Consider the following 25,815-nt stretch of genomic DNA (forward strand, 5'->3'; position numbering starts at 1 on the left):
ACATCTGAGGAGCCTGTAGATGATGAGATTCGGGGCCTCAAGCCTGACCCTGAAGTCATAATGAGATAAGGCTTCTGTGGTTGCCTGGGAGCAGGTGAATGCATTTTGTATGTGGAAGAGATGTGAATGTGGCTACAGGGCAGACTGTGGCTGATTGTTTTCCAGAGAGGGTGGAAATATCTCTCCTGTTCTTCTAGAAACTTGTTGTAACCTATCAAGACATAGAGTTTAATTTCCTTCTTGACTATGAATAGGTTTGTGACTTTGTTGTAACCAATAGAATGCTGGAGAAGTGTTACTTCATGACTATTGAGGCTAGGTCAGGAAAGAATATGAAACTTCCAGTTTCTTAGCAGGAATACTTGTGCTGGAGACCTGAACCATCAGGCAAGTAGTATGACTGCTCTGAGGCCTCCATGCTGTGACAAAGAACAAACTAGCCCATGTGGAAAAGCCCTGAGGCTGGAAGAAGAGAGATGCCCTCTCAACGCCCAGCTTCTCCAGGCACCTCTTGCAGCTCGCGCTTCCATGTGACTGCAACTGCATGAGACACCCCCAGCTAGAATCATCCAGGTGTACCTTCTCAAATTCCCGACCCACAGAAGCCATGAGGAATAATAAAATGATTGCTTCTATTTTAAGCCATCACATTTTGATTTGGAAAGACAGCTTTTTGGAGGACGCTTCTCAGTCAGCTAAATGTGTCCTCCACATAGTTGTGTAAAACATAGTGCATGGTTAGCACCACAGTAACACTAAGAAAACATCTATTGTCATATAGTGAGCATTTTTTGAGAATGAGCAAGTTTTATGTTTTATTTAAACTTTACACGCCATATTAATTGTCCCTCTTTTGAGGGCCAGGATGAAGCGTTGGGAAGTTGCTTTTTTCCCTTTGGTTGTCAGTGATTCTTTGAATTCCCAAGTTGTGTGTTCAAAGGTAAATTTAATAAGTTGTTGCTATTGACCCTTGATAATTATGAACATCTGTTTCAAATTTAAAATTCTGAGATAAGAACTGAGGGAAAAAGTCAAATGTTATAAATTTATTTGGGACATCTATTGCCACCTCTTTGGAAGCCTTTGAGAATTCAAGCAAAATCAATACACATACATCTTTTCTTTACTTTCAATAAATAATATCTTTGAGTATATGTATATATAGATAGATATATTTAGTTAATGAGTCATTTAGCAGTGTTTTTAAGTTTTATACTGCATTAATTCCAACACAGCTCTTTCCAGGTTGATAGGATGCAAATGAGGTAAGAATTAAGGCAAACCTAAAAGGCATGCAAATTTCGTACATTTATATTCACTGATAATACAAGCTCTTGTGTGTGGACCACACAGAGGAGTCAAGGGCCCCTCTGTGTGTCTGTCCAGTACTACTTTACAGGAGAATGGTGACACAGCTTATAATTCAGTTACATTACCGTGAGGGTTTCAGTGCTACTAACATTACGTAATCAAGGAGACACGAGCATTAGCAAAACATGAACAAGAAATCATATAACTCTTTGCAGCACATTTCTGCCCAGGCTTTGGAGGAGGAAGGTTTTTTTAATGAAATGATATCACACATATCACATTGTGGCAGGTTGTTTGTTTTATAATATATGCTTTTAAAATTCATTAGCAAATGACATTCTCATGCACACAAGTGTTTCAAACACAAGAAGCAAGTCCATTTATAGGTAGTCCAAGCAATATTTGTGTGTGTGTGTGTGTGTATGTGTGTGTGTTAATAGCTGCAGACTGAATGGAATATTGAGACTTTTGTGCAGTCCATAGTGTTGACCTCTGCTCATTTCTGAATGTCGCACTGCAGAAGTAATACGATGGAAGGGTCGCTCTTCGCAGCTTCTTTGAACTCATCCAGTGTAATCTGGTCGTCTTTGTTCTTATCCATCTTGCTGAAAATCTTGTCTACTCGCTGCTCAGGCGTGAGGCCATCCTCATTCATTTTCATCATGATCACGGTGCCCACCATTTTGTAGATAGCCTTGGGAAAACAGGAAACAGACCATAAAGTTCTCCTATGATAGGGTAAAGAATCTAAATTTACTTCAAAGGACTCCTTAAATGGTATTAAGTAAGATAGTGGTGTAATCAAACCTGTGTGAGTCTCATGACCAATTGGATAGAGAAGAATTTCATGTGCTTCCCAGGTTTCTGACTGGAGGAAGTGATTAGGAAGGGTAGTGGTGAGATCAAGAATAATGGATTAGAAACAGGTTCAGGAAGGAAACCGATGAGCTCAGTTTTAAACATTCTGAGTTTGAGGTCAGATGAGAGGCAACAAGTTCTACTCCTTGGAGATTTAGGAAAAGATGAAGTGTGGTCCCAACTTACAATCTTTTAAGAAAGCAAGCAAGGTGGACCAGTAAAATTTAGCTGTGAAAGAAGTTAGTTTAGGGGGATCTGTGAATCAGGGACTCTGTTCATAAGTCAAAGAACAGAGTAGGAAGATTCCATCTTCCAGTTCAATTAATTGTGCACAATTAATTCTCAAAATGGGAATTAAATGTATAAATGAGTTTCTTTCTTAGGAAAGTGCCTTAGAAAAATAAATGCTCATCTACACAAAGACTTGCAGGGGAATATTCATAGCAGCTTTTAAAATAATGGCCCCAAAGTGAAAACAGCACAAATGCTCATCAACTGGTAAACAGATAAACAAAATATGACATATCTGTACAACTGAATACTATTTTAGCAACAAAAAGGAATGAAATACTGATACATGCTATAACATAGATAAACCTCAAAAAAAAAGCCAGATATAAAAGGTCAAACATATATTGTACGATTCCATTTATATGACATGTCCAGAAAGACAAATCCATAGAGACAAAGTAGAAGGGTAGTTTCCAGAGTCTGGGGGTATGAACAGGCATGAGGGACCTTATTGGGAGAATTAAAGTGTTCTAAAATTGGATTACGGTGATGGCTGCATACTTCGGTAAGTTTACTAAAAATCATTGAATTGTAAAGCTAAAATGGGTGAAGTTATGGCCTGTTAATTATAACTCAATAAAGTTTCAAAGAATGCCAGTTAGAAACAGTAAACCATAACGAGTTTCATTGAACAAGTAAGATGTCTACTGAGATAAAATATATTTTGTTTGCTCATTTTTTGTAACTAGAGTGTGTTGATTTGTGGTAGAAAAAAATCTAGGACATTTGACTTCAAAAGAAGCAGACTACTGGGACTTCCCTGGTGGTCCAATGGTTAAGACTCTGTGCTCCCAACGCAGGGGGCACGGGTTCGATCCCTGGTTGGGGAACTAAGATCCCGCATGCAGCATGGTGCAACCAAAAAAAAAAAAAAAAAAAAAAGAAAGAAAGAAAGAATCAGACTATTGAAATTTCATTTGAGGGACAATTGGTAGAGGGGGTCCTGATTAACCTAGAAGCCTGATGTGGTATGTGAGGGAAAAGCAGACATGCCTGGACTTTAAAAAAGAGACAGATGGGTCATCCACGTGCAAGCTGCTACTCTTACTCCGTCCTCTGAAGGGTGAAATGACAAGGGCTTAAAGGAGCAATGGGTAGAAAGGCTGTTAGCACGACAAATGCACCATTGATGAAGACACGGCAAAAAGAAACGTAAACCCCCAAAGTCCACCCTGGACCACATCTAACAACTCTGAACATGGCCAGGTCTCATTAACCGTATCCAAGATGCAGCCCTGCAATTGGGATCATGAACGTGACAACCAGGAAATGACGTTCCAGATGCAGACTCACACTTCACACCAACCTAGGCCAAGGGCATGTCAGGCTCAGAACTAAATATGAACGTGTTCCCTGACAAATGTAAGGAATCCCTGTAGGCGCATAGGCTTCATGGGGTACTCCGGCATGCAACGAAATATGTAGCACTGTCTTCTCTGAAAAAAGGATGTGTTATCACAGGTGCTTTCCCAGGAAGAAATAACTGTCTCAGGTACTCTCTTATTCAACCAAAACTTGTGGACCCATTAGGCCTGTGCCCATCACTTCAGGGCAGATGCATTGTCCTTCATTGGGGTTACGTGGCCCTTGCTGGTCTCTCCTCACACTGACCCTCCCCCATCACAGCACCTGCCTCACTCTGCTGTCATTGCCTGATCACTTGTGTGGACACAGGCCCTTGGGTCAGTGAGCTCCTCCAGGGTGGGCACTTGTGTCTCTTCACGTCTGTCTCCCCTCCACCTTGCAGGAGGTTGGCGCCAGCAGGAGAGCTGACTACAGGCTACAGGAGCCTAGAGGGTGGTGGGCAACTCTGGGGTGAAGTGGGCCAAGAAGCCTTCTTGGACATGACAAGATAACCTAGACCTTGAAGTGTGAGAGGATTTGGATGGGCCCAGAGCCTATGCCTGGTACAGAGGACCTGCTCTGTAAAGCCTTTTGATCAAATGAATGAGCAGCTCCTGAAGCACAGAGATGCTGTAAAGACTGTATCAGTTATTGGTACCTTGGTTCTGGAAAGGTAGCTCAGCAGAAAGGAACCTAGAGGCCAGAAAGGGTGCCAGGGTGCAGGTGCAAAGGGCCAGAAGTTGGTGAAAATACCGGAGCTGGAGAAGGGGAGCCACATGCAGAGGGAACATGAAGGTGACACGGCTGATTGGAAGGAAAGAAGCTGAGAGTTGAGGCAGATGGTGTTTCCAAGGGAGACAGAGCCTCGGGAGCTAACTGCCGGTTACTGAGCATTTCCTACATGAGAGGAAGCGTGCCATGTGCTTAATCGTTACCACAGACTTGGGGGGTAGGTTTTTTCTTCTTCTTCTTTTTTTTTTTTTTTCGCGGTACGCGGGCCTCTCACTGTTGTGGCCTCTCCCGTTGCGGAACACAGGCTCTGGATGCACAGGCTCAGCGGCCACGGCCCACGGGCCCAGCCACTCCGCGGCATGTGGGATCTTCCCAGACCGGGGCACGAACTCGTGTCCCCTGCATTGGCAGGCGGACTCTCAACCACTGTGCCACCAGGGAAGCCCAGGGGTAGGTTTTATTACCTTTATTTTTTCACTGAAGACACTGAGGCTCTGGTGCCCTCAAAGCCCTATAGTCAGGAAAGCAGCAACGCCAGGCCTGACCCTTGCTGCTGTTGGGTTTTCCAGTTTACTTGGGAAGGTAAGTGGGTACCAAAGGGAGAAAAGGGACTAAAGATGCCAAGGGAGGATGGGTAAGTGGAAGGCAGGGCTCCAGAGGCCACAGGAGGAGCGGACTGTGCTGGGGAGCCATCCCAGGGGAGGAGAGTGAGCGTAGCATGGTGGGCATCTGGGGATTTGGTCACTTGGGTTTTGGCTACTGTTTCTTCCCATCAGCCCCCAGTTTTCATTTGGGGATCCACCCTCCCTGAATCTCAGCTCTGTGGTCTGGACGGGGCCTCACCCCAGCTCCAGGATGGGACACTTGGCTCTGGCTTGGGGCAAGTGGTGCATTTCCCCCCTTGGGTCACACTGGTCGGTGCAGAGGTGGACACACATGCTAAGACAGTCAGTCAGTGAAAAGGCACTGATTCATTCATCAGTAATTGAGTGCCCACCAGGCTCCAGGACTGTTCTAGGTTCTAGGGATACAGCAGTGAGTGAGCAGAGTCCTCTCTTTACAGTGCTTGCGTTCTACCATATGAGGTTATTTGGGGCAGTGATAAACGCTGTGACAACAAATCATGTTGGTAAGAGGTTAGATGGCCCTGGGGTGGGGCATGGGCACTCTTTGGGGAGGGGAACGCAGGGAGGAAGGCCTGCCGGGAGGTGAGATGAGGGCACAGCCCTGAGTGGAGTGAGGGGCCTGGGGAAGGGCCCTGGGCAGAGAGAGAGGACATCAAGGCCCCCACGTGAGGCTGTGTGTTCTGGGAAAACCAGGAAAGCCCAGGCATCTCGAGCAGGGTGTGTAGGGAGGAGTGTGGAAGATTAAGGTCAGAGCAGTGGGCAGGGGGTCCTGGGACGTCTGCACAGGCAACTGAGAAAGATGCCTGTTGCCATGGAATGATGGGAGCCTGGGGGCCGCGGGCAGGATCTTGTGCCATTGGAGGAATGGGCAGTGAGCGAGCTGGTCTGAGTCAGAGGGTGGCGTCCAGAAGGGCAGAGCTAACACAAGGGCTGGAGAAGCTGAGTCCTGATACCATCCTTTGCACCCACTAGGCTTACGTTTATGGGAGATGTCACACCGTGAGCACGGTTGGTTGAAAGGGCGATTGACAGCCAGGACCCAGCAGCTTGGACCTGTGACCTTTCCCAGTGCCTCGACGGAGCAAGGGAACAGGGACGGAGAAGTCAAGGTCTGGCAGGGCTCCTGGCTGGGGGGTGGAAGGGAGCTGCCGTGGGCCTGGGCCCCAGGGAGCTTCCTCCCAGGGGCCTGCCAGCCGTGCCCACAGCAGCCCCGGTCCTGGCCACACCCCGGGGCTGCTCCTCACCTCGATGATCTCCAGCATCTCCACGCGGGTGATTTTGCCGTCCCCATCCAGGTCGTACATGTTGAAGGCCCAGTTCAGCTTCTGCTCAAAGCTGCCCCTGGAGGTGATGGACAGGGCGCAGATGAACTCTCGGAAATCGATGGTGCCGTCCCCGTTCTTGTCGAAGGTCCGGAAGGCGTGCTGGGCGAACTTGGAGGCGTCTCCATACGGGAAGAACTACAGAGCAAAATGCACAAAAGGTCAGGTGTCGGGAGGGGACGAATCACAGCCCCCCGAGTCAAAGACCACCGCTCGCTTGCTTTCTGCTCACAGTCCAGGCTCTCCCAGCCACCCGGGACTGCGGACAGGCTCGCCTGCCCGGACAGGGTTCGGTCCAGCGCTCAAGGCCAAGGGCTGGCCCAGGGAGGCCATCTGCCCGGGTGTCCTCACGCCCAGGCCCCTCGCTCTCTCCTGTGGGTGAGGCTGGGGACACATCTGGGTTGGCGGGGCGTGGATTGGGGCCGCTAGGATTCCACATCTGCGGCTTCGGAGCCGACTTCTCTCCCGCACGGGGTGGTGCTACCTGTATTTCCACGTGCCTCTGGGTGTGACAATCCAAGTCCACCGTGCGCGGGGCCCGAGCGACATGACCCCGACCTCCAGCCAGCGGCTCCCCCGTCCCCAGCCTGCAACGGTGTCCCTGGGTGAGGGTCCAGGCTGTGACTTCTTCTAACGGGCACTTTTTTGGGGGGCAGATCATTTAAGAGCCACTAAAAATAGAACATGACTGGGCTTATTTCTGAGAGACGTAAAGAGGTGACTTCTCAGAGCCGACGGGGAACTGTAGGAGACCGAGGACGGGCACAGGCAGGGGGGGAGGGGCAGATCGCACAGGTGGGAGAACACGGAGCCCGAGGCCATGGCCCCGGCCCCAGACGCGCGTCTGGGCCGGTGACACACAGCAGGGATCCTGGTCTGATACCTGATCCTCTTACCCAGCAAAGCTAAAGGACATTCTCCAGGTGGAGCGCAGGAAACCAGCAAATAACCCTCACCTCATCCCCAAAACCAAACCAAAGCACACCACGCGGTGTTTTAAAGCAGAGAAGGTGTGTATTGTTTCTGGACGAATAAATCCCGCTAATACAAAATCCAAAGCAGATTCCTGAGGAGCCACTGGGGCTCCTGTTCCTGCGTAGGTGTTGCCACTTGCTCAGTGGGCCTGGCTGTGGCCACACGCAGACGGCCGGCATCGTGCCCCCTCTGGGCTGTGTCCTCTTTCTTGCTGTACATCCTGACCTGGGGCTTGCTGAGCTCGGCTGCCCACTCCTCCTACATCGAGAAGCACACCGGACAATAGAAAATTTCCCTCCAGAAGCAAAATAAACATTTCAGGTCAGGAGTCAATACAGGCGGGCCAAGGACAAGGCAAGTGTTCCAGGGGAGAAGCTGACTTCGGCTTGTATTTCAGTAGCTCCCACTTCCAGATGCCAGGATCTGTTCTGGCTGCGGTTGCTGTGGGAGAAACCACCCCAGAACTTAGTGGCTTGAAACTGCATGAATCATTTTTATTCATCTCAGAAAGTAAAAATCTGACAGTCTCTTCTAATCAAAGAGCTTATTCTGTGACTACGAGCTTCACGTACTCTGAACTGTCCTTTCCTTGTAACTCTTAGGGCACCATATGTGTGTGGGTGTTTTAGGTTTGTTTTATTTTTTTCCCCTCACGACAACCAATTTTCCAACTGGCCGGACGCCAGCTGGGTGTCCTACAGTTCAATTCAATTCTGACCCAAACTGCCTGGAGTTACGGCAGACCCCAGAGGGTAAGGGTTCAGTCCCACAAGACTGCGCCCACCTTCAACGCCAGTCCCAAGTCCCAGGTTGCCACCTGTTCCTCTGAGAGGCCTGCTACGAAGTTGGAGGATTCCCACAGCCCCTCCTCAGGGTGGATAATTGGCTAGAACGACTCCTTATTTACTACTAAATTCAGGAAGGCACTTTATTTACTACTACCAGTTTGCTTTAAGGTTACAGCCCAACGGAGGAGATGCATAGAGCAAGGTGTGGGCATGGGGGTGTGTGGAGCTTCCATGCCCTCTCTGGGTGCACTGCCCTCCCAGCCCTTGGATGCGTTCACCAGCCTGGAAGCTCCCCCAGCCCCGTAGTTTGAGGGTTTTTATTGCAGTTTCATTATGTAGGCATAGTTGATTAAATCATTGGCCATTGGTGATTGAACTCAATCTCCAGACCCTTTCTCATCCCCGGAGGTTGGGGTTGGAGCTGAAAGTTCCAATTCTCTAATCTGCCGTCGTCTTTCTGGGACCAGCCCCCCTCCCAATCCTGCTCCAGTCCTGAAGCTAGGGGTCCCCCAGCCACCAGTTATCTCATTAACATACAAAAGACACTGTTATCACTCCAGAGATTCCAAGAGTCTAAGAAGCTTTTGTGTCAGGAACCGGGGACTAAGACCAAATATGTATTTCTTATTCTCTCAATATCATATGTGCCCTGTGCATGAGTGGTCTTCATCTCTCTCTAGGGGTGTGCTGTTTGCTGTTGTGTCACCTGCTTCACGTTCAGTGGTCTTGGGCAGAGCGGGTACCTGTGAAATAGCCCAAGAACAGAGCAGAGTGACCTCCCTGGTGGATTCCCAAGTCTCCTTAGGGATGTTTATCCATCAGCCTTTCTACACGCAATGACATGAGGCCATTGGGTATAATTTCTCTCCATCCATGTAGGTTTCTGGCGATGTAATCCTTTACCCATCTCATACCTCACAGCAGACTTTTAAGTTAAGGGCTCTCTGACAGTTTTATCTAAAAATAACTGGGCACCTTATGCCAGTATATTAAAAATTAATTTAGATCAGGAAGGCCTTGAGAAAAAAATCGATTGTAAATTTTGAGCTATAAAAGTTACATGTGCCTTGCCGAAGGTCTATTTACTGACTTTTATAGCCAACGTGTTTACTTTGGAAGAACTGAGTGTGTGATCAAGAGCCCTCAGATACCTGGAGGGGTTATTTCCTTTAGAAAATTCATCCTATCATGTTCCGAGTACTTCAAGTTTTTCTAATCAGGGGAATGATCCTTCTTTTGATGAAATAATTCAACTCTGGATGGATCATCACAGAAAAATGAAGCCATACTCCCTTCAATCTCTGTAGGAAGAAATCAGGGTCTTGAACTCATATTCACTTCTCTTGGAGGAAAATAGTGCCTGAGAAGTACAAGTATTTTGGGGGTATTGTTGCTTGCGGGGTGTTTTGTTTTATTTTTAAAATTCAATGTATTTTGCTTCAGCTCCTGCATTAAATATTGGTGTGGAAATAATTTTTGGTGGTCTTAATAATCTAAACCTTTTAATATAATAGAAAAAAAAGAACGGTGAGGTTGAAATTTTTTAATATATATAATTATATATATTTCACTTACATCTTTGTAGTTCAGGCTGCTATAAAAAACTATCACAGACTGGGTAGCTAATAAACAACAGACATTTATTTCTTATAGTTCTGGAGGCTAGAGGTCCAAGATCAGGGTGCCAGCATGGTCGGGTACTGGTGAGGGCCCTCTTCTTCATTGCAGACTGTTAACTTCTTGCTGTGTCCTCACATGGTGGAAGAGGCAAGGGCACTCTGTGGGGTTTCTTTTATAAGGGCACTAATCTCATTCATGAGGCTCCACCTTCATGATCTAAGCACCTCCCAAAGGCCCTACCTCCTAACACCATCATTTTGGGTATTAAGTTTCAACATATGGATTTTGGGGACACACAAACATTCAGCCCATAGCAACTTGTTTGAAAGAAAATAAATTTAGTTATGAAAATTTTCAGAAACTGTATTAGATCATCTAACATAGCTAATCTTCAATAAATTTCCAGCCTCTCTTTTATGCCTATGTACACACGCACACAGAGTTTTTCTACTTTTGGTCAAAAATGTTATATCAAGTGTATCCTATATTTCCATTAAAAGGAAAAGAAATCTTCATCTGGGAAGCAGCTGCAAATGGTCACTTAATGCCCGCTGATGTGAATCCAGGCCCCAAGCCAAGAACCCTTCTGACCCCAGAAGCTGTGTGGTATGGTTCCTGGAGAAATCCTTTGGGGTTTGGCACCTGTGGGGCAGCCTGTCCTCCTGAGGGTGTCCAAGAGAAGGGCAGGGCTTGGGAGTGGAGCAGCGCCTGCTCCAGGTTCTGGCCAGCAGAACCCTAGGCTTAATTCTGGGGGTGTCAGTGAGCTGGCCAGTCCCCCAGGCTCCCTGGCTGGGGGTGATGGGTGGCTGGGCCAGTGCCCTGGAGGCAGTCTTCCCAGGACTCCCTACAGCCTGCTTTCTCAGGTCCTGTCCTTGCCCCTGTGCAGCCCACAGCTCTTTTGCTCTGACACTTGGGGGGTTCAAAGCCTAGTAGCAGAAGTGGGGCCAGAAAGTAGACCCTCTGTCCCTGGTGAATTTTGGCCCTGCTGATGAGACCCTGACCCTGAGGCCACACAGTGACGTGTCCCCATCCTACCACAGACACAATCCTGTGCTCCTGTTATGCTCTGAGGGAACGGGCTCTAGAGGCTGTTGGCCTCGGGTGGGACCAGGACCCAGCTACAAGGTGTAGCACAACGTCCATAGGAAAATGTCACCCTGGTGCTGAAAACCAACTCACAGGTGAATTTTAGAGGCCTGCCCTGTTTCCTCTTTTTTTTTCTTTTCCAAATTCTGCCTAAGTATAGACATTTTCTTTCTTTTATTTTTTAAAATACTTATTTATTTATTTGGCTGTGTCAGGTCTTAGTTGTGGCACGTGGAATCTTCATTCCAGCATGAGGGATCTTTCATTGCAGCGTGTGGGATTTTCATTGCGGCATGTGGGATCTTTCATTGCAGCATGTGGGATTTTCATTGCAGCATGTGGGATCTTTCATCGCAGCATGTGGGCTCTCTAGTTGTGGCTTAGTTGTGCCGGCTTAGTTGCCCCGCGGCATGTGGGATCTTAGTTCCCCGACCAGGGATCGAACCGGCGTCCCCTGCATTGGAAGGCGGATTCTTAACCACTGGACCACCAGGGGAGTCCCCCTGCGCTGTTTCTAGCTGGGGCAGGACCGCCTGTTTGTGGAAGGCAGATGGAATTACCCGCAGATCATAAGTGCCCTGTGCCTTCCTGCCTCTGTCTTTGCCCACATGGCACCCTTTGTCTGTGGGACCGTCGCCTACTGCTCAGTTCTATCTCCTCCCCATCATCTGAAGTGAAGCCCGGATGCCACCTCCTGCGGGGCCCTTCTCTGCAAACGCAGCCTGATGTCAACCCCTCTCTCCTTGCATCCGAGTTATCTTTGTACATGCGGCTTTCCTCTGCTGGACCACACATTCCTTGCTTCGCTCAGCTCCGTGTTCTCTGCACCATCTTTGTTAACCAAGTGAAGGAGCCTTTGCTTGCAGAAAACCGGCAAAGCCTGCAGTGGGAGGTTCCTCCGAAGATGAGAACCTTGGAAATCAGGACAAAGGAGTTGAGGAAAGGCCAACCCCGTGAGATCTCCTAGTTCTGCCGTGCTCAAGCCCACATTCGGGCCAAGACTAGTAGAGAACGAGGAACCCACAGCCCTCCTGCCCCATCCCGAGAGAGGAAGTGGAACAAGGCTTTCTAGTGGGGCCCTAGGGACAGGGCTTCTCAGCAGATTTGCAGGGGACGTCTGGCGTGGCAGAGGGCTGGTGTGCATGCCGGCCGCCTCCTGCTGACTGACGAGCAGGACAAGGGTGCCCTTGTCCCATGGCATTCCCTGGACTGACTTCTGGAAGTTTCTGAGATCATTCTTCTGGGCTGCACATGTTTCTTTCCTGTTGACTCCTCCTCTCCAGGATGCCTAGAAATGAGGGCTGCCAGCTGCCACCAGTCGAGGGGAGCTGGGGCAAAGCAGGGCTGCACCCCCCTCCTCTTCCTGGAGGTGGGGAGGGAGACGTTTCCAGGACCCTCCACTCAGACTCTCAGCAGAACCCAGTCAGGTGGGCACAGCCTGACGGTGGGGGTCGTCTGCCTGCAGAGCTGGGTCACGGGCAAGCTCCCCGCGCCCACTCTGGCCCCGCTGAGGAAAGTGGGCTCAGAGTTCCCATGGACCGCCTCCTTCATCTCTCATTCAGTGAGTCCCCTGCAGCAAAGGCCCAGCGGCTCAAGACTTCCTCTGCTTCTCTCCACATCCCCTCTTCCCGCCCACTTTCCAGTGGGAGGATCCACAGAGGTAAGCACTGCTCTCCCTTCTGCCTCGGCCAGAGCCCACACGCGCCCCACCCCATTGATTGTGTCATTTCTCTTCACATGAACACTCAGTGGAATCAAGTGCAAGCTCCTTTGCTTGTCATTCAAGGGCTTCCATACCTGACCCGATGATATGTGCCTTAAACATTGCATGTCCTGCTGGCTTTCCAAATTAAGTCACTATTCCTTGCCTTGACAACTCATCTCTAGATTTGTTGGCCTGTTGTGTGGCGAGCAGTATGAGCTTGGACGCGGCAACAGTCAGTTACACCTTCAGCATCTCCTAAAATCCTCAAGGCAACCCAAGGGGATGGTTTGGTCCCCTTACTTTTACTTAGTAACAGAGAAGCAGGTTTTTAGGACAGATGTTTAACGCCATCTGTTATACCTATTTATTTAAGGGATTATTTATTTAGTATCTATTATTGAACTGTGCATCCCCAGAACACAAACCTATTTGCTCACCGTTGTATTCACAACACATAGCACAGGTCCTGCAAATAGTAGGTGCTGCCTACTACCTTGTCGGTGTCAGCTGGAAGGTAACCAGGTGACCAAACACTGCTGCTAAAAACTGTTACCGCCTAGTGGACATTTATTATAACCTAGCCAGCTCTGTTCAGTAGAACTTCTTGCGATGATGGCAATATTCTATAAGCCACACTGTCCAAAATGACAGCCACTGGCCATATGTGTCAACCACTGTGTCAGGTGCTGGGAATAAAATAGAAAAAAAGACAGAGCATTGAGCACAGTGGGGCAGCAACCCTTGAAATGTTACTAGAGTACCTCAAGAACTGAATATTTGAATGTCATTTAACTTACGTATCACTTTCTTTTTAAAAAAACTAATTAATTAATTTATTTATTTTTGGCTGCACTGCACAGCATGCAGAATCTTAGTTCCCCAACAAGGGATCGAACCTGCACCCCCTGCAGCGGAAGCAGAGTCTTAACCACTGGACCACAAGGAAGTCCCTACATATTATTCATACTTTCCATAACCACTCGTGGCAAGGGGGCTTCTGTATTGACTAGTATGATCTATGCTATGTCATTAGCTTTCACAATATTCCTGCCAAGCAGTTATCCGCAGCTCCATTTCATGGTCAAGGAAACGTGGACTCAGAAAGGTCCAGCAAACTCTTAAGTTCTCCTCCCACTGTGTCAATCTGTTGCCATTTTGCAGAGGAGTTGTAAGAACTGCTCATGCTCTACCGAGTTGGCTCAGTGTATCCACACCTGTGGATTCAACCCATTGCAGATGGAAATTTGAAATTTGATCCGTGGTTGGTTGAATCCACAGATGCGGAACCCGTAGCTATGGAGGGCTGACTGTACTAGACCAGTTTATATAGGGGATTTGAGCATCTGAGATTTTGGTATTGGTGGGGGTCCTGGAACAAATACCCATGGATGCTGAAGGACCACTGCATACAAAACAGAAGGTAGAAAGTGAAAACTTTTCGTCGGCCTCATCATTTGTTGGAATACTTTCATGATTTTCACGCAGCACTGGAATGAACTCACTTCTAATACTTCTAATGTGTGCTATTTCATTTAATCCTTATAACAAAACTTGCCATCGTAAGTTCCTTGTTGTGGACGAGGAAACAAGCTTGAAAGGTCAAGGCTTTTGCTCATGGTGCCTGGCTGGCTATGGGAGAGGCAGGATTTGAACGCAGATCTGTCTGGTCATTTCTGCTAGATCTTTCTGTTTCTATTAATCAAGTATTAGCTGAGGAAATAAACCCAAGTTCACGTCTGATGAAACAAACAAATTTGCTGCATTATGTAATTCTTAGCTTCCATCGCCTCTAATGCTTGAAATCCTTGGCTGTGTGTATTTATGGCCACCTCCTGGCGGGATGATGTACTACATGGAAATTACTAAAATGCCACTGAGGGATATTTTTCATGATTCATTCATTCTTTTAACTCAACAAACTTTTACTGAGCAGTTACTATGTGTCAAGCACTGTGTTAGGTGCTGAATAAAATTGAAGAAAATGCAAAGACTGTTAAGGATAGTGGGGGAAATAGACACTAATCAATCAACTACATAAATATAAAATTATACTATGATACAAGTGTATAGAGCCACATACAAGAGTAATGGAGATGATCTTATGAGTTTGAAACTTAAAAATTTAGTGTGTGGTCCCCTTCCCCACCTAATATTCAGGCAGCTGATAATTCATTGCTCTTCATCATAGTTTAGGAAAGGTCTCAGAGTCTGAAACTTTCTGGGATTACACAAGCCTACACTGCATCCCCCTGTATTCCACATCCTTACTCGGAACTGACAAATGTGCAGGAGAGGAAACCCCCAGGAAATGCTCATGTACTTGTGTCTCTCCCCAGGGAGGCAATAGGAGAATTTCCACAAATTAACCTGCCTGTTCCAAAGCCACAGCAGAGGTTTTCCTTACAGATCGTGAGCCAAAGCCCCACGTTTCCATCTTTTCAATAATCTATCCAGTTTGAATATTAAAAGGTTTGTTTCCTTAAGGGATGGTGAATGACCCCAGACACCTCATGCTGAATATGCGTCTGTACCCCCAGGCCCTCCACCCGCAGTGAGCACAGGTGGCTGCATTAAGAAATGGCCTTAAAACAGTGCGCTTCCATCCCCCACCCCATCCCTCCGCACCATCTTGCTGCGTATAGTTCATCCTTCTAGAAGTTGTACTAAGTTCCGAGAAAACATTGTAACATTTCCCATGAATCCTTCCCTTCTCCCAGTGTCACTGGTGCCTGCCTCAATTTGATGGAGAATGCAGGTCCCCTAGAAGTTCTCTGCCCAACCTTCAGGTTGGGGGAGTTTTCACAAGCATGGCCTTGTCCCACTGTGACGGCTGACGTGGCAGCGTCAGGAGGGAGTGGCTGCAAGACCACCAAGGAGGACGGTCTCTCTCCAGCTCCCAGCTGATGCTGGGCAGCCCTCGGACCTCAGAATACGTTTCTGCCCGTTAGTCTGCCTGAAATAGGGCTCATGATGGGATCAAAGGACAGAAGACCTCTCTGATGCTCACTGTCCTGGAGAGGTCTGCCATCCAATCTCTCACAAGACACAGCCCCTTTTCCAATGTCCTCACTCAGGTCAATTCTGTTTTCCTTTGTTCTCAAATGTCAGAAGGCGATATTGTCTGACTTATGAACCCACCAACAGAATCCCCTCCCCAAGGGTGGAGTGGTAATAGGGAAGAACAAATCTGGCTCCACATTGGGTCTGTTTCTGTCTGTTTCTTTTACTTTAACCTTCTATTCTATTGCTTTTGTTTCAAGTTAATCATTAAAGGGATGTTGCCTATGGCTTAAAGTAACAGAATGGTCCACCTCCAGGAACCCTGCCTCCCTTGCCTGAGCATTAAGCTAAAATACCTTTGTTTGAGCTCACAGGAAACATCCTGACCGGGCCCACCCGTGATTGGATGCAGGAAAGAAGAAATTAACGCATCCCCTCTGGAGTCTGGTCTGGCTGCAACCAGGAAATATTTGCAACAACTTACCACCTTTTTTACTTTACTTCCTCACCTTCCCTTCTTTGTTCTATAAAGGAAGCTAAGCATCCAAACGGAGCAAGATGGTTCTTTGGGACAGTAGTCCAGCATCTTCTCGGTTTGTTGGCTTTCCGAATAAAGTCACTATTCCTTGTCCAACAACTCATCTCTCGATGTGTTGGCCTGTTGTGCAGTGAGCAGTATGAGCTTGGACTCGGTGACAGAATCTTCTCTGTTGCACCCCTGAAATATCGCTACTCTGCTTCCAAGGTCATCTCCCCTCACCTCTGCTGGAATTAGCTAGAGGCCTCCTCTCGGTAGCCTGGCTCAGTCCCACCTTTCCAGGCCCTGCTACTAGAATAGTCGTTATCATTTCATGAGAGCCTATCAGGGAGCGAGGCCCTAGGCAGGTCCTTTTCATGCGCTGCCTCAGAGGGTCCTTCAACACGTTTAGGACTTGAGGGCCATCATTCTGCGTTACGTAACTGGCATAAGGTCATACCACTAAGTGGGGTAGGTGGGCTGGGACCAAACCCAGCAAGGTCTGCAGACACTGCCTCTCCTGCACCGGCCAAGTCTGCCTGGCCTTCAGCACCGAGATGGAGCTGCAATCCGCCTCCTGCACCAGGATCTGGAAAGGCTCTGCCCGTCGCACCCACCCCTCTGCTTCTTTCTCCCCACGTGTTCTTCCTGCTTTGCGCTGTGCTCATGGGAGCCTCAGTCTTTGTCATCAAGGCTGGGCCAGCTCACAACAGGCCCACAGGGAGCAGGCACCCACTATTAGGGACAAAGGAGGCAAACACCTGCCCCTCCTAGGGAGCATCCCCTCAACTCCAGGCAGCAGGAAAGGCTGGGCCAGGGGGGTGGGGACCGTGGCCCCTAGCTCTGGGACAGGTGCCGCTGTGGAGGGAGAAGTGCCAACCAAGCCCGAGTCCGAGGATTGCAGTCAGCCTCCTGGACCTTGGCTATGGCTCAGCTCGGTGCTGATACTCTGTCTTCCCCGCAGGGCTGCAGGAGTGTGGTGTCCTTGAGACAAAGCAGGACGCACCTCAGGCTCACGAGAGGCAGAAGTGAGAGGTGAACCAAGTTCTGTCTCGTTCTGTGATATTAACTAGGTCAGTTAACCCATCTGAGCCTCCGTTTCCTCATCCACAAACCATGGCGATACTACTTGATACCTCTCACATAGGATTGCCATGAGATGCAATGGGGACGGCACGTGTGGAAGCCCTCTGAGGCTGCAAGGAGCTGGGCCCCTGGGGGTCGGAGGCTGCTTCCTCCCCTCCGTTTTCCCTTCAAGGCTTCCGAGATGCATCCCGTCCCCTGATGCTTGCAGATGGCACCTGGGTGAGCAGGAGGTTATAGGTGGGGTCTCAGCACACATGCCCAGGGCTACTGGTCAAGCTGGTGTCCCTGACGATTCACTTGGTATTTGATTTTGGCTTTAGGCTCATCACGCCCACGAGGCCTCACAAATCCAGAGGGAACTTTTCACACCCGAGTTGGCTCATGTCCACTTCCCATAACTGCCAATAGCATCTAATTGTTCTCAGGACAAGAAACAGAATTATCCCCAAGCCTCCGTGTCCAGTTTCGGGTCCACTCCTCTGCCCTCCGGGCTTCTTTCACCACCTGGGACCTTGCTGGACTCTCTACCACAGCTGTGGGAGCTTTGCCATGTTTTTCTCTTTGTCTGGAATGCTCCTTTTCTGCCCCAGCCCAGTTAATGCCAGTTCCTTCTTTAGACCTTGCTTCAATCTTCACATTCAGAACACCTTCCCTGAGCTGAGGTCGGAACCCCCCACTACACACATGCATATCACCAAGTCTTGCCCTTGGTAATATTTATTATCATTGTGAAGAAATGTTCATGGCATTGCTTGTGGATTATAAGCTAAATAGAGGCAGGGAATGGCCTGGTTTTGCCCATCGCTGTGATCCCTGGTGCCTAGTACAGGGCCAGGCACACAGGAGGTGTTGGATGAACACGTGACTCAGCACAACAGGTCTTTTTCAAGCCTGAGGAGACAGCAGCAAATCTACCCAAAGACCAGTAAAAGGCTTGAAATGTGTTCCGTAGGTTGTCTTAAGTCAGCCATACTAAAGAAGGCTCTCCATTTGGCCTTAAAACTTGTCATTCCCATTACTGCTTTAGCCGGTGATTCATGAGGGTATGAATCATCCCCAGAGCAGTACACGCACTTGGTCATATGGATGGGAAAAGGAGAGAGATATTTCCCCTTAATTAGAAACGGCGAACCCAAAAACTGTTTTCTGCCAAAGTATTCATTCAACAGATACTCCCAGAAGCCAGGTTAGTGTCAGGCTCTACGTGGAAGACACTAGAGAAAAGATAAAAAGGTAGCTTACAACTCTTCCTTCTGCCCTTAGTCTGGTGGATGTCTATGTGTTGGAGTCGACATTAAGGTTTGTGCCATCTCTGACCAGAAGTACCTTTATCATCCCAGAGAAGTGTAACTGACCACACATTGATTCACACCCGTGAGCTAGACATTAAGTCCTCTTACCTGTTTTAACTTAATTCTCACAACGGTCCTATGAGGTAGCGCCCATAGGTGAGGAAGCTGAGGCACAGAGAGGTTAAGTAACTTTCTCAAGGTCACACAGGAAATGGCAGAGTGGAGGTGTGAACCTAGGAAATCTACCTGCAGAGACCTGGGGCTGATCCCTTTTGCCCCGCTGCTATACCAGTGGCAAGACTCTTAGGGGAGAGATTTTGACCTTAAGCACCAAAGACAAGAGCCACAAACCAGCGTGGAATTGTTTAGGGTGGCCAGAATGATGACCCGAACCCAGATCACCCTGCCAAGGCAAATCCCATAAAGGCAGATATTTATGAATTTTTACATTTCGCCTGTCACTTGTTATCAGCCATCCCCGCAGCTTCCCCGCTGCCCATGGCTTTCTGTCAGCATTCTATTTTCTGGAGCATCATTCCCGGCAGGTCCCTGAGATTCCTGGCCCAGCACCAGCGCCGTACGGTCTCTGGGGCATCCTTTTGGTGGCCACACACCCCTGCCCTCAGCTCAAGTCCCTCCCCAGGACCCTTCTCCTCCCACTGGGGTACCTGCGGTTGCAGCAGCCAGAGAGGCATTTAATTCCCAGCTCTGCCCAACGGCCTGTTGCTAAGCTGCTGGTGCACGATGAGATGTGTGGAAGGAAACCCTCATGGTGACAAAAACAAACCCTCATGTTCCCAGAGCCACGTGCATGTGTGCGTGTGCGTGTGTGTGTGTGTTTAAAGGAGCTGGGGATGGGGGTGGTGAGCTTCCCACCCCATCAGGCCCAGCTGCCCACCAGCGCGCTGCCTTTGGGACTCATTCCCTGCAGCAGGACCCCGGCACAACATGGGAGCAGCAGGGAAGCACGGGTTGCGGGAGATGGGAAGGTAGGGGGTGGGACGGGAGAGCAGGGAGGTGACAGGTTTTCTCTTCTTTGGTAGTTGTGCTCCCCCCACAAAAAATACACAGAAATACCTGTCTTCCCTCCTCTCCCAGCTCCTACTGAGAAGCTCATTCTTGCTAGGCTGATCCCAATTTCCACACAGACGTGAAATGAGGGTGTAGGGACAGGAGAAGGGGGGCCACAGTAAGTGTGTGCCTTGGACTCAGTTCTCCCACTTCTGCGCTGCAGCGCATCTTCCCAGACAACACCGCTCACTGCCATCTTATTTGTTGCTCCTGCCATGTACACCGTGTTGAGAAGACCCTTAAATACAACGGCTGCGGGAGGGAGAGACAGAAGCCTGGACTGCCTTCTCTTCTGTTCCACTGCAACACAAAGCTGGCCTCTGGTCTTGGCAGGACCTTTTTTTTTTTTTTTTCGGTTCACGGGCCTCTCACTGCTGTGGCCTCTCCCGTTGTGGAGCACAGGCTCCGGACGCGCAGGCTCAGCGGCCATGGCTCACGGGCCCAGCCGCTCCGCGGCATGTGGGATCTTCCCGGGCCGGGGCACGAACCCGTGTCCCCTGCATCGGCAGGCGGACTCTCAACCACTGCGCCACCAGGGAAGCCCTTGGCAGGACCTTTTACATAATTTGTGGGACCCAGAGCACAGTGAAAATGCTGGCCCCTTGCTCAACAACGATTAAGCATTAAACCGAGCGCGGGCCCTTCTGAGCATGGAGTCCTGAGCCGCTGTGCAGGCCGCACACCCATGAAGCCATCCCTGAGTCTTGCCTCCGCCCTGCTGTTGGAACGAGCTAATCCATAAGCAAATCTAACCCTTTCAGATCTCTACTGAAAGCTTTTTGATGTCCTCGCCACCACAGGCTCCCACAGCCCCAGGAACAAAGTCACCCCGCTTAGCTCAGTCACATAGATCCTTCTGGACCTGGGTCCTGCAAATCTCTCCAGCCCCATTTACCAGCCCACCCCTTGGGCACTCCATGCCCGTATGATCCACTGGAAATTCCTCCCAAAGCATTCTTTCGAATTTGCATCTCACTGCCAGGAGTATCTCCCTTTTCTCTCTCACTCCCTGCTACTTCCCATTAGGCCTTTGTCACTCAGCTCAAGGGTCACCTCCTCTGAGCTGTCTTCCCAGACTGCTCTTTCCTTTCAAGCCCAGAGCCCACACTCTCTCCACCTAAGCTTACCCTCTGAGGGATGACGGAGCCCTGCCTGTATCAGTGTGTACCGGACACTCATCATTGTCATGATCTGTAATATACACCTGCTCCAGCTCTGCTGTGAGGTCCTCCAGAGAAGGGCTGTGCCTGACTCATTTATGTGTCCCCAGTGCCTGCAGTACAGTGGATATTCCATCAATAGCTCTTGATCTACTTAATGGGTGAAGCCCTCCACCACATCTGTCATTTACAGTTCTGTTGTAACTTTATATGAAGTTAACCAAGAGAAACTTCTTACAAGCTCTAGTCCACATTTCTTTTATAATTCTTCTCCATAGATGGCTCTGCTCGACGTATAACTGAAGGAGATTCATTGTTGATGTTTTTAGAAAAGCACTTTTATTTTCATTCAATGAAAATAGCAATTTGTTTTCTGACTATAAAGAAAAAACACATTTATAAAGAAAAATGTAAAACATAGCAATTAAGGAATAATTATCCAAAACTCTGCCACTCAGAGAGAGCCGTTATTCACAGTTCATTCACTGATTCAACAAGTATTTATTGAACACTGACTATGTTTCATGCTTTGGAGATAGAGCAGTGAATCAGACCCACAAAAAGCCTCTTCTTCATTCTAGCCAGTGTTTATGTATATGTCTATGGACAGTTCTGCACACACACGCACATACACACATAAGCATGTATATTTGCAATATCAAACTAGGCTTATTTACTAAGTGATATGCCATAAAAATCTTTTCATGCCAGTGGCTTTAAATGTATGACCCTCTTTTTCATGGTCAATATGTTTTGTAATTTTCTTTAATCAAATCTTAACTCTTGGACAATTGTTTAAAACGCCACTGTCATCAAAACCTTAGTGAATTTTTTTTTATTCATAAAATTGATCAGGTTACCTCCTAAAATAGATGGCTGGTGTTAAGAGTACACAAATTTTAATTTTGATGCATATTGTCAAATGACACTCCAATAGTTAACCAAAGTGTTAATCTGTCCTGCATCTTTGTCAGCACTGGATATGAGCTTTCTCCTTCATCTCTCCTCTTTTAGTAGAAGAAAAATGATATCACATTATTATCTAAGCATTTGTGCATTTCTCTGATTCCTGGTAAGTTTAAATATCTTTTGTATTTCCTTTGACAAAATCATAAGTAAGCGTGGTTATAATTTTCTTTTTTTTTTTCTATACAAAATTTTAATTTTTAGGTAGTCAAATCCATCAGTACTTTTCTAAATGGTTTCTGGTTTGGGGGTCATACTTTTTTTTTTTTTTTTTTTTTTGGCTGCACTGCATGCGGGATGTTCCCTGACCAGGGACTGAACCCGTGCCCCCTGCAGTGGAAGCACAGAGGCTTAACCACTGGACCGCCAGGGAAGTCCCTTGGGGGTCATACTTTGAAAGACCTTCTCCACACTAAGATTTAAAATATTCCTTCACATTTTTTTCTAATTCTCTCTTTCTCTCTCTCAGTTACCCTTGAACAGTCCCATTTGTGAATATAATGAGTAGACAACTGTTATACGATTTAATGAACAGTCCATTTTTTCCCTGTTTGAAATGCCACATTTCCCCCATATCCTGGGGCATATGTTTGCACTTATTATGCTGTTTCTTTGGCTGGCAGGCAATCTATTCCTCTGTCAACAGCATACTGCCTGAATTATCACAAGCTTATAATGAATTTTAATATGTGGCAATCATTCCCTTTACTCTTCTATTTTGGATTATTTTGAAAATATATTCTTCCAGAGGAGCTTCAAAATAATTAGGTCAAGTTTCAAAACAACCAAACAAAGCAAAACCCAATGAGATTTTGATTGGGGTGGCTTTGAGCTGCTACATTCATTTAGGGAGAGCTGGCATCTCTGCAATACTGCATCTTCCTATCCAAGAACTAAGAGCGTCCATTTGCTTATTTATGCCTGCCCAACGGATCAGGCTGCTGGAGTGTGAACAGACAGCTCCCTATCTCACAGAGCTCCAGGCCTCGAAGCTTGGAGTGGAGGCACTGAGCTCTCGGAACAACCCAAGAGAGACTCTGGGTTGGAATTCCCAGGGGTAGCTGTAATCCACTACCAGGTAAATCAATACTGCTGGACTTGGAAGGGCATACATAGGGAAGGAATTTAGAGAATCCTGCCCCGGGAATAAATATGTCTTTCTCTGGAGAACAGCCCCAGCCTAGATCTCAGCAGGGGTGACCCAGGAGGCCTCTTCTGAGCCAAGAGGAGAAGGGTTGCTAATTTGAGCCCACCTCCTAGGGCAGGTGCTTTATGTAAGCATCTCATTGCATCTTCTCATTGACCCTGGAGGTGGGTGATGTCGTCCCATGTAACAGGGACAGAGCTGAGGGTTTGCTGACCTGCCCAAGGCCTGGTAGCTGAAGCTCTGGGATTGGATCCTAGATCTGTCTGGCTCTAAGCCTGTCACTAAATCGCCCTGATCATCATGGGACCTAAGAACAGTCTGAAAACCCAGCTTGGGGGAGGGTGGAGACTGAGGGGGAGGGGGCAGCTCCGGAGCCTCAGGCTGGATGCCCGGGAGAGGGGCCAGGTGGGCGGATACCCAAGAGAAATGCAGGGACAGGGGAAGGCCCGGCGCTCTGAAGCCTCGCCTGGCTCTCAGCTCCGCGTGGAAGGCAGCCATTTCCCTTGTCCAGAGGGAGCCAGGAGTTTGGAGCCGAGGCTCCGTGTCTGTGGAGGAGGGCAGCGTGGAAACAGGTGGCGCAGAGGCCAGGATGAGGGCCCGGAGACAAGGGTCGAGTCCTCTAGGCCTGGGGTGGGCGGCAGGGAGCTGAGTCCTGAGCGCTGGCACCTCCAAGTCACTGATAGGGCTGCAGACCAGGCAGGATGCCGAGCTTCGCATCCAGCTCAGGGTCCAGGGCCTTCCCTGACCTTCTAAACTCAAGGACTTTGGATATTATGGAGTAACCTCCCTCGCACCCCAGAGGTGGGTAGCCTGTTCCAGGGCTGTGGGATTGTGAATTTCTCTTTTAACACTGTGAACAAAAAAGGAACAAAGAGTGTCACTCATCATCCAGTTCTACAAAGGGTTAAGTCACAACCCAGGAACAGGGTGCCCTGAGGGGAATTCAGGCTGGAAAAAATAGGCCGGAGCTCTCTGTGCTTTGGAAAAAGGGCCCATAGATAGTTTGATGTATCTCTCAGAAAGAATTTCAATGACCCCAGATTCTTGCATCTTCCCATACATAGAAAAGCACTGAAATCATTAACTTGAGACATATGTTTTTGTGATTAGCAGGCATTTTTTATCAAGACGTACACTTGACTTCATGAATTTCCTAACCAAAACAATTCATATATACACTGGCTCCTTCCCTACCTCTTTGGAGCAGTTTCTCAGAGCTACTGAGAGGCTGTCTCCTGGATTACAGTCCTTGGCAAGACCCTGAAGAAAAAAACAGAACTCACAGCTCTTACATCGTGCGTTTTTCTTTCAGTCGATAACACCGTTTAAAAGATGTTCCAAAAAACTGAAACCCACATCCGAACACAGATTACTGCAGCCATCACAAATCTCTTCTCTCCCTTGAACAAAGCTACTTTCCCAGACCTCCTGCCTTTAATCACCACCCAAGGGCACTGTTTTCTAGAACACACATTTCACAGCCACTCGGATCTCTTTAACATCTTCCCTGCCCGCTCTTGCCCAGAGGAAAACAGTGTTGACTCCCAAGCATGGCATTCCAAGGCCTTCAAAATGGGGTACTGATCTCTCATCACACCCTCTCTCCTCTCTATGCTGTACCCTAGACGTACTGAATTATTTGTTTTATTCAAATTCTTCATATGCCTCCAATGCTAGGTTAATTGAACAAATGTTAGATATCCAACATGTGTCAGACACCGTACTAGACTCAGACGAATACAGAGACAGAGAGAGGACGCAGGGCTGCCCTCAGCTCACACTCTTGTGCCTTTGCTGACTCGGGTTATAATCTCTATCCTGGATGTGCGCTTTCTTAACCTTTTATTTATACTTCTCTTAGGGTTCCTATCCCAGTGTATCTTATTTTACAGGTAGGTATCTGTTTTGGGGAAAAGGTCATTTCTTGTCTCTCTTTGTATCCCTCAAAGCACAGAGCAGGGCACGACATAGGTGCCTCATTGAGAATGAATAACTGAATGAGCCCTGGAAGCAATTACGGTCTTGTCTGCGTGTGAATATGCCTGAGTGTTTGAGGTATGCTCCCCTAATCTCCTCAAGTAACACCAAGGCACCTTCACAGCAGTGGTGTAGTAGAAGGGTGCCAAGTCTGGAGTCACGTGGACCTGGGTTTGAACTCTGGCCGTGAAGCTGTTTGGATGCAGTGTTGTTAAAATGAGGGTGGAGTTGCTGGGATAGGCTAGGAACAGTAGGCCTTGGGCAAAATAACCCTTTATTGATTTATTGCTGCTTGGAGCTTACCCCATCCTGAGTCTCTGTGGCAGGGATGTTGGACCCAGCAGGCCCTGGCAAGGGTCAGACCCAGCGGGAAGTGGGGCTGGCTTAAGAGTGCTGTAGTTCTTCATTGTGTGAATACATTAATGAATCTTCCCGGTGCTTCTTCCGAGAATCCAATGAAGCTTCTAGCCAGTGACAGATTTTCCCTGGTGTCCTGGAACTGTGGCCAATGCCCCAAACTGGGAATCAAAGGTGCTAAGCACTCCTCATTCTAACTTCAGAGAGCTGCTGGTTGTTGGGGTCAGCCATATGCTGATAGGGGTGTATGAGAAGGTGCTAATCCAAGAACCAGTCCTGCATCCAACCATGGTCTCCCAGGTCAGCTGAGAGAGTCTGATCCCTTTCCTCCCATGCTTCCCCTCCTCACCATCAAAGTGGGTGACTCTATAAAAAAGAACGAAATAATGCCATTTGCAGCAACATGGGTGGACCTAGATATCATCATACTAAGTGAAGTAAGTCAGAAAGAGAAAGACAAATACCATGTGATATCACTTATATGTGGAATCTAAAATATGACACAGATGAATCTGTCTATGAAACCGAAACAGAATCATGGACATAGAGAACAGACTGGTGGTTGTCCAGGGAGAGGGGGTTGG

The 25,815-nt window shown here is 48.2% G+C and overlaps 1 protein-coding gene across 2 annotated transcripts in view; it reads right to left on the minus strand.

The window, feature by feature from the left end:
• Positions 1–1,807: 1,807 nt before the first annotated feature.
• VSNL1 (visinin like 1) overlaps positions 1,808–25,815 on the minus strand; it is a gene marked incomplete at both ends in the record, with an annotated part of 57,419 nt that continues 33,411 nt past the window's right edge. Inside the window, 2 exons of one of the 2 annotated variants that reach the window (XM_079720693.1) lie at positions 1,808–2,005; positions 6,407–6,622. In XM_079720693.1, the coding sequence (XP_079576819.1) occupies positions 1,808–2,005; positions 6,407–6,622 (414 nt within the window). The remainder of the gene's footprint in view (positions 2,006–6,406; positions 6,623–25,815) is intronic. The other variant, XM_079720694.1, reaches the window with a different exon arrangement.

Source organism: Hyperoodon ampullatus (assembly GCF_949752795.1).
Source record: "Hyperoodon ampullatus genome assembly, chromosome: 15".
In the NCBI taxonomy this organism is placed as follows: Eukaryota; Metazoa; Chordata; class Mammalia; order Artiodactyla; family Ziphiidae; genus Hyperoodon; species Hyperoodon ampullatus.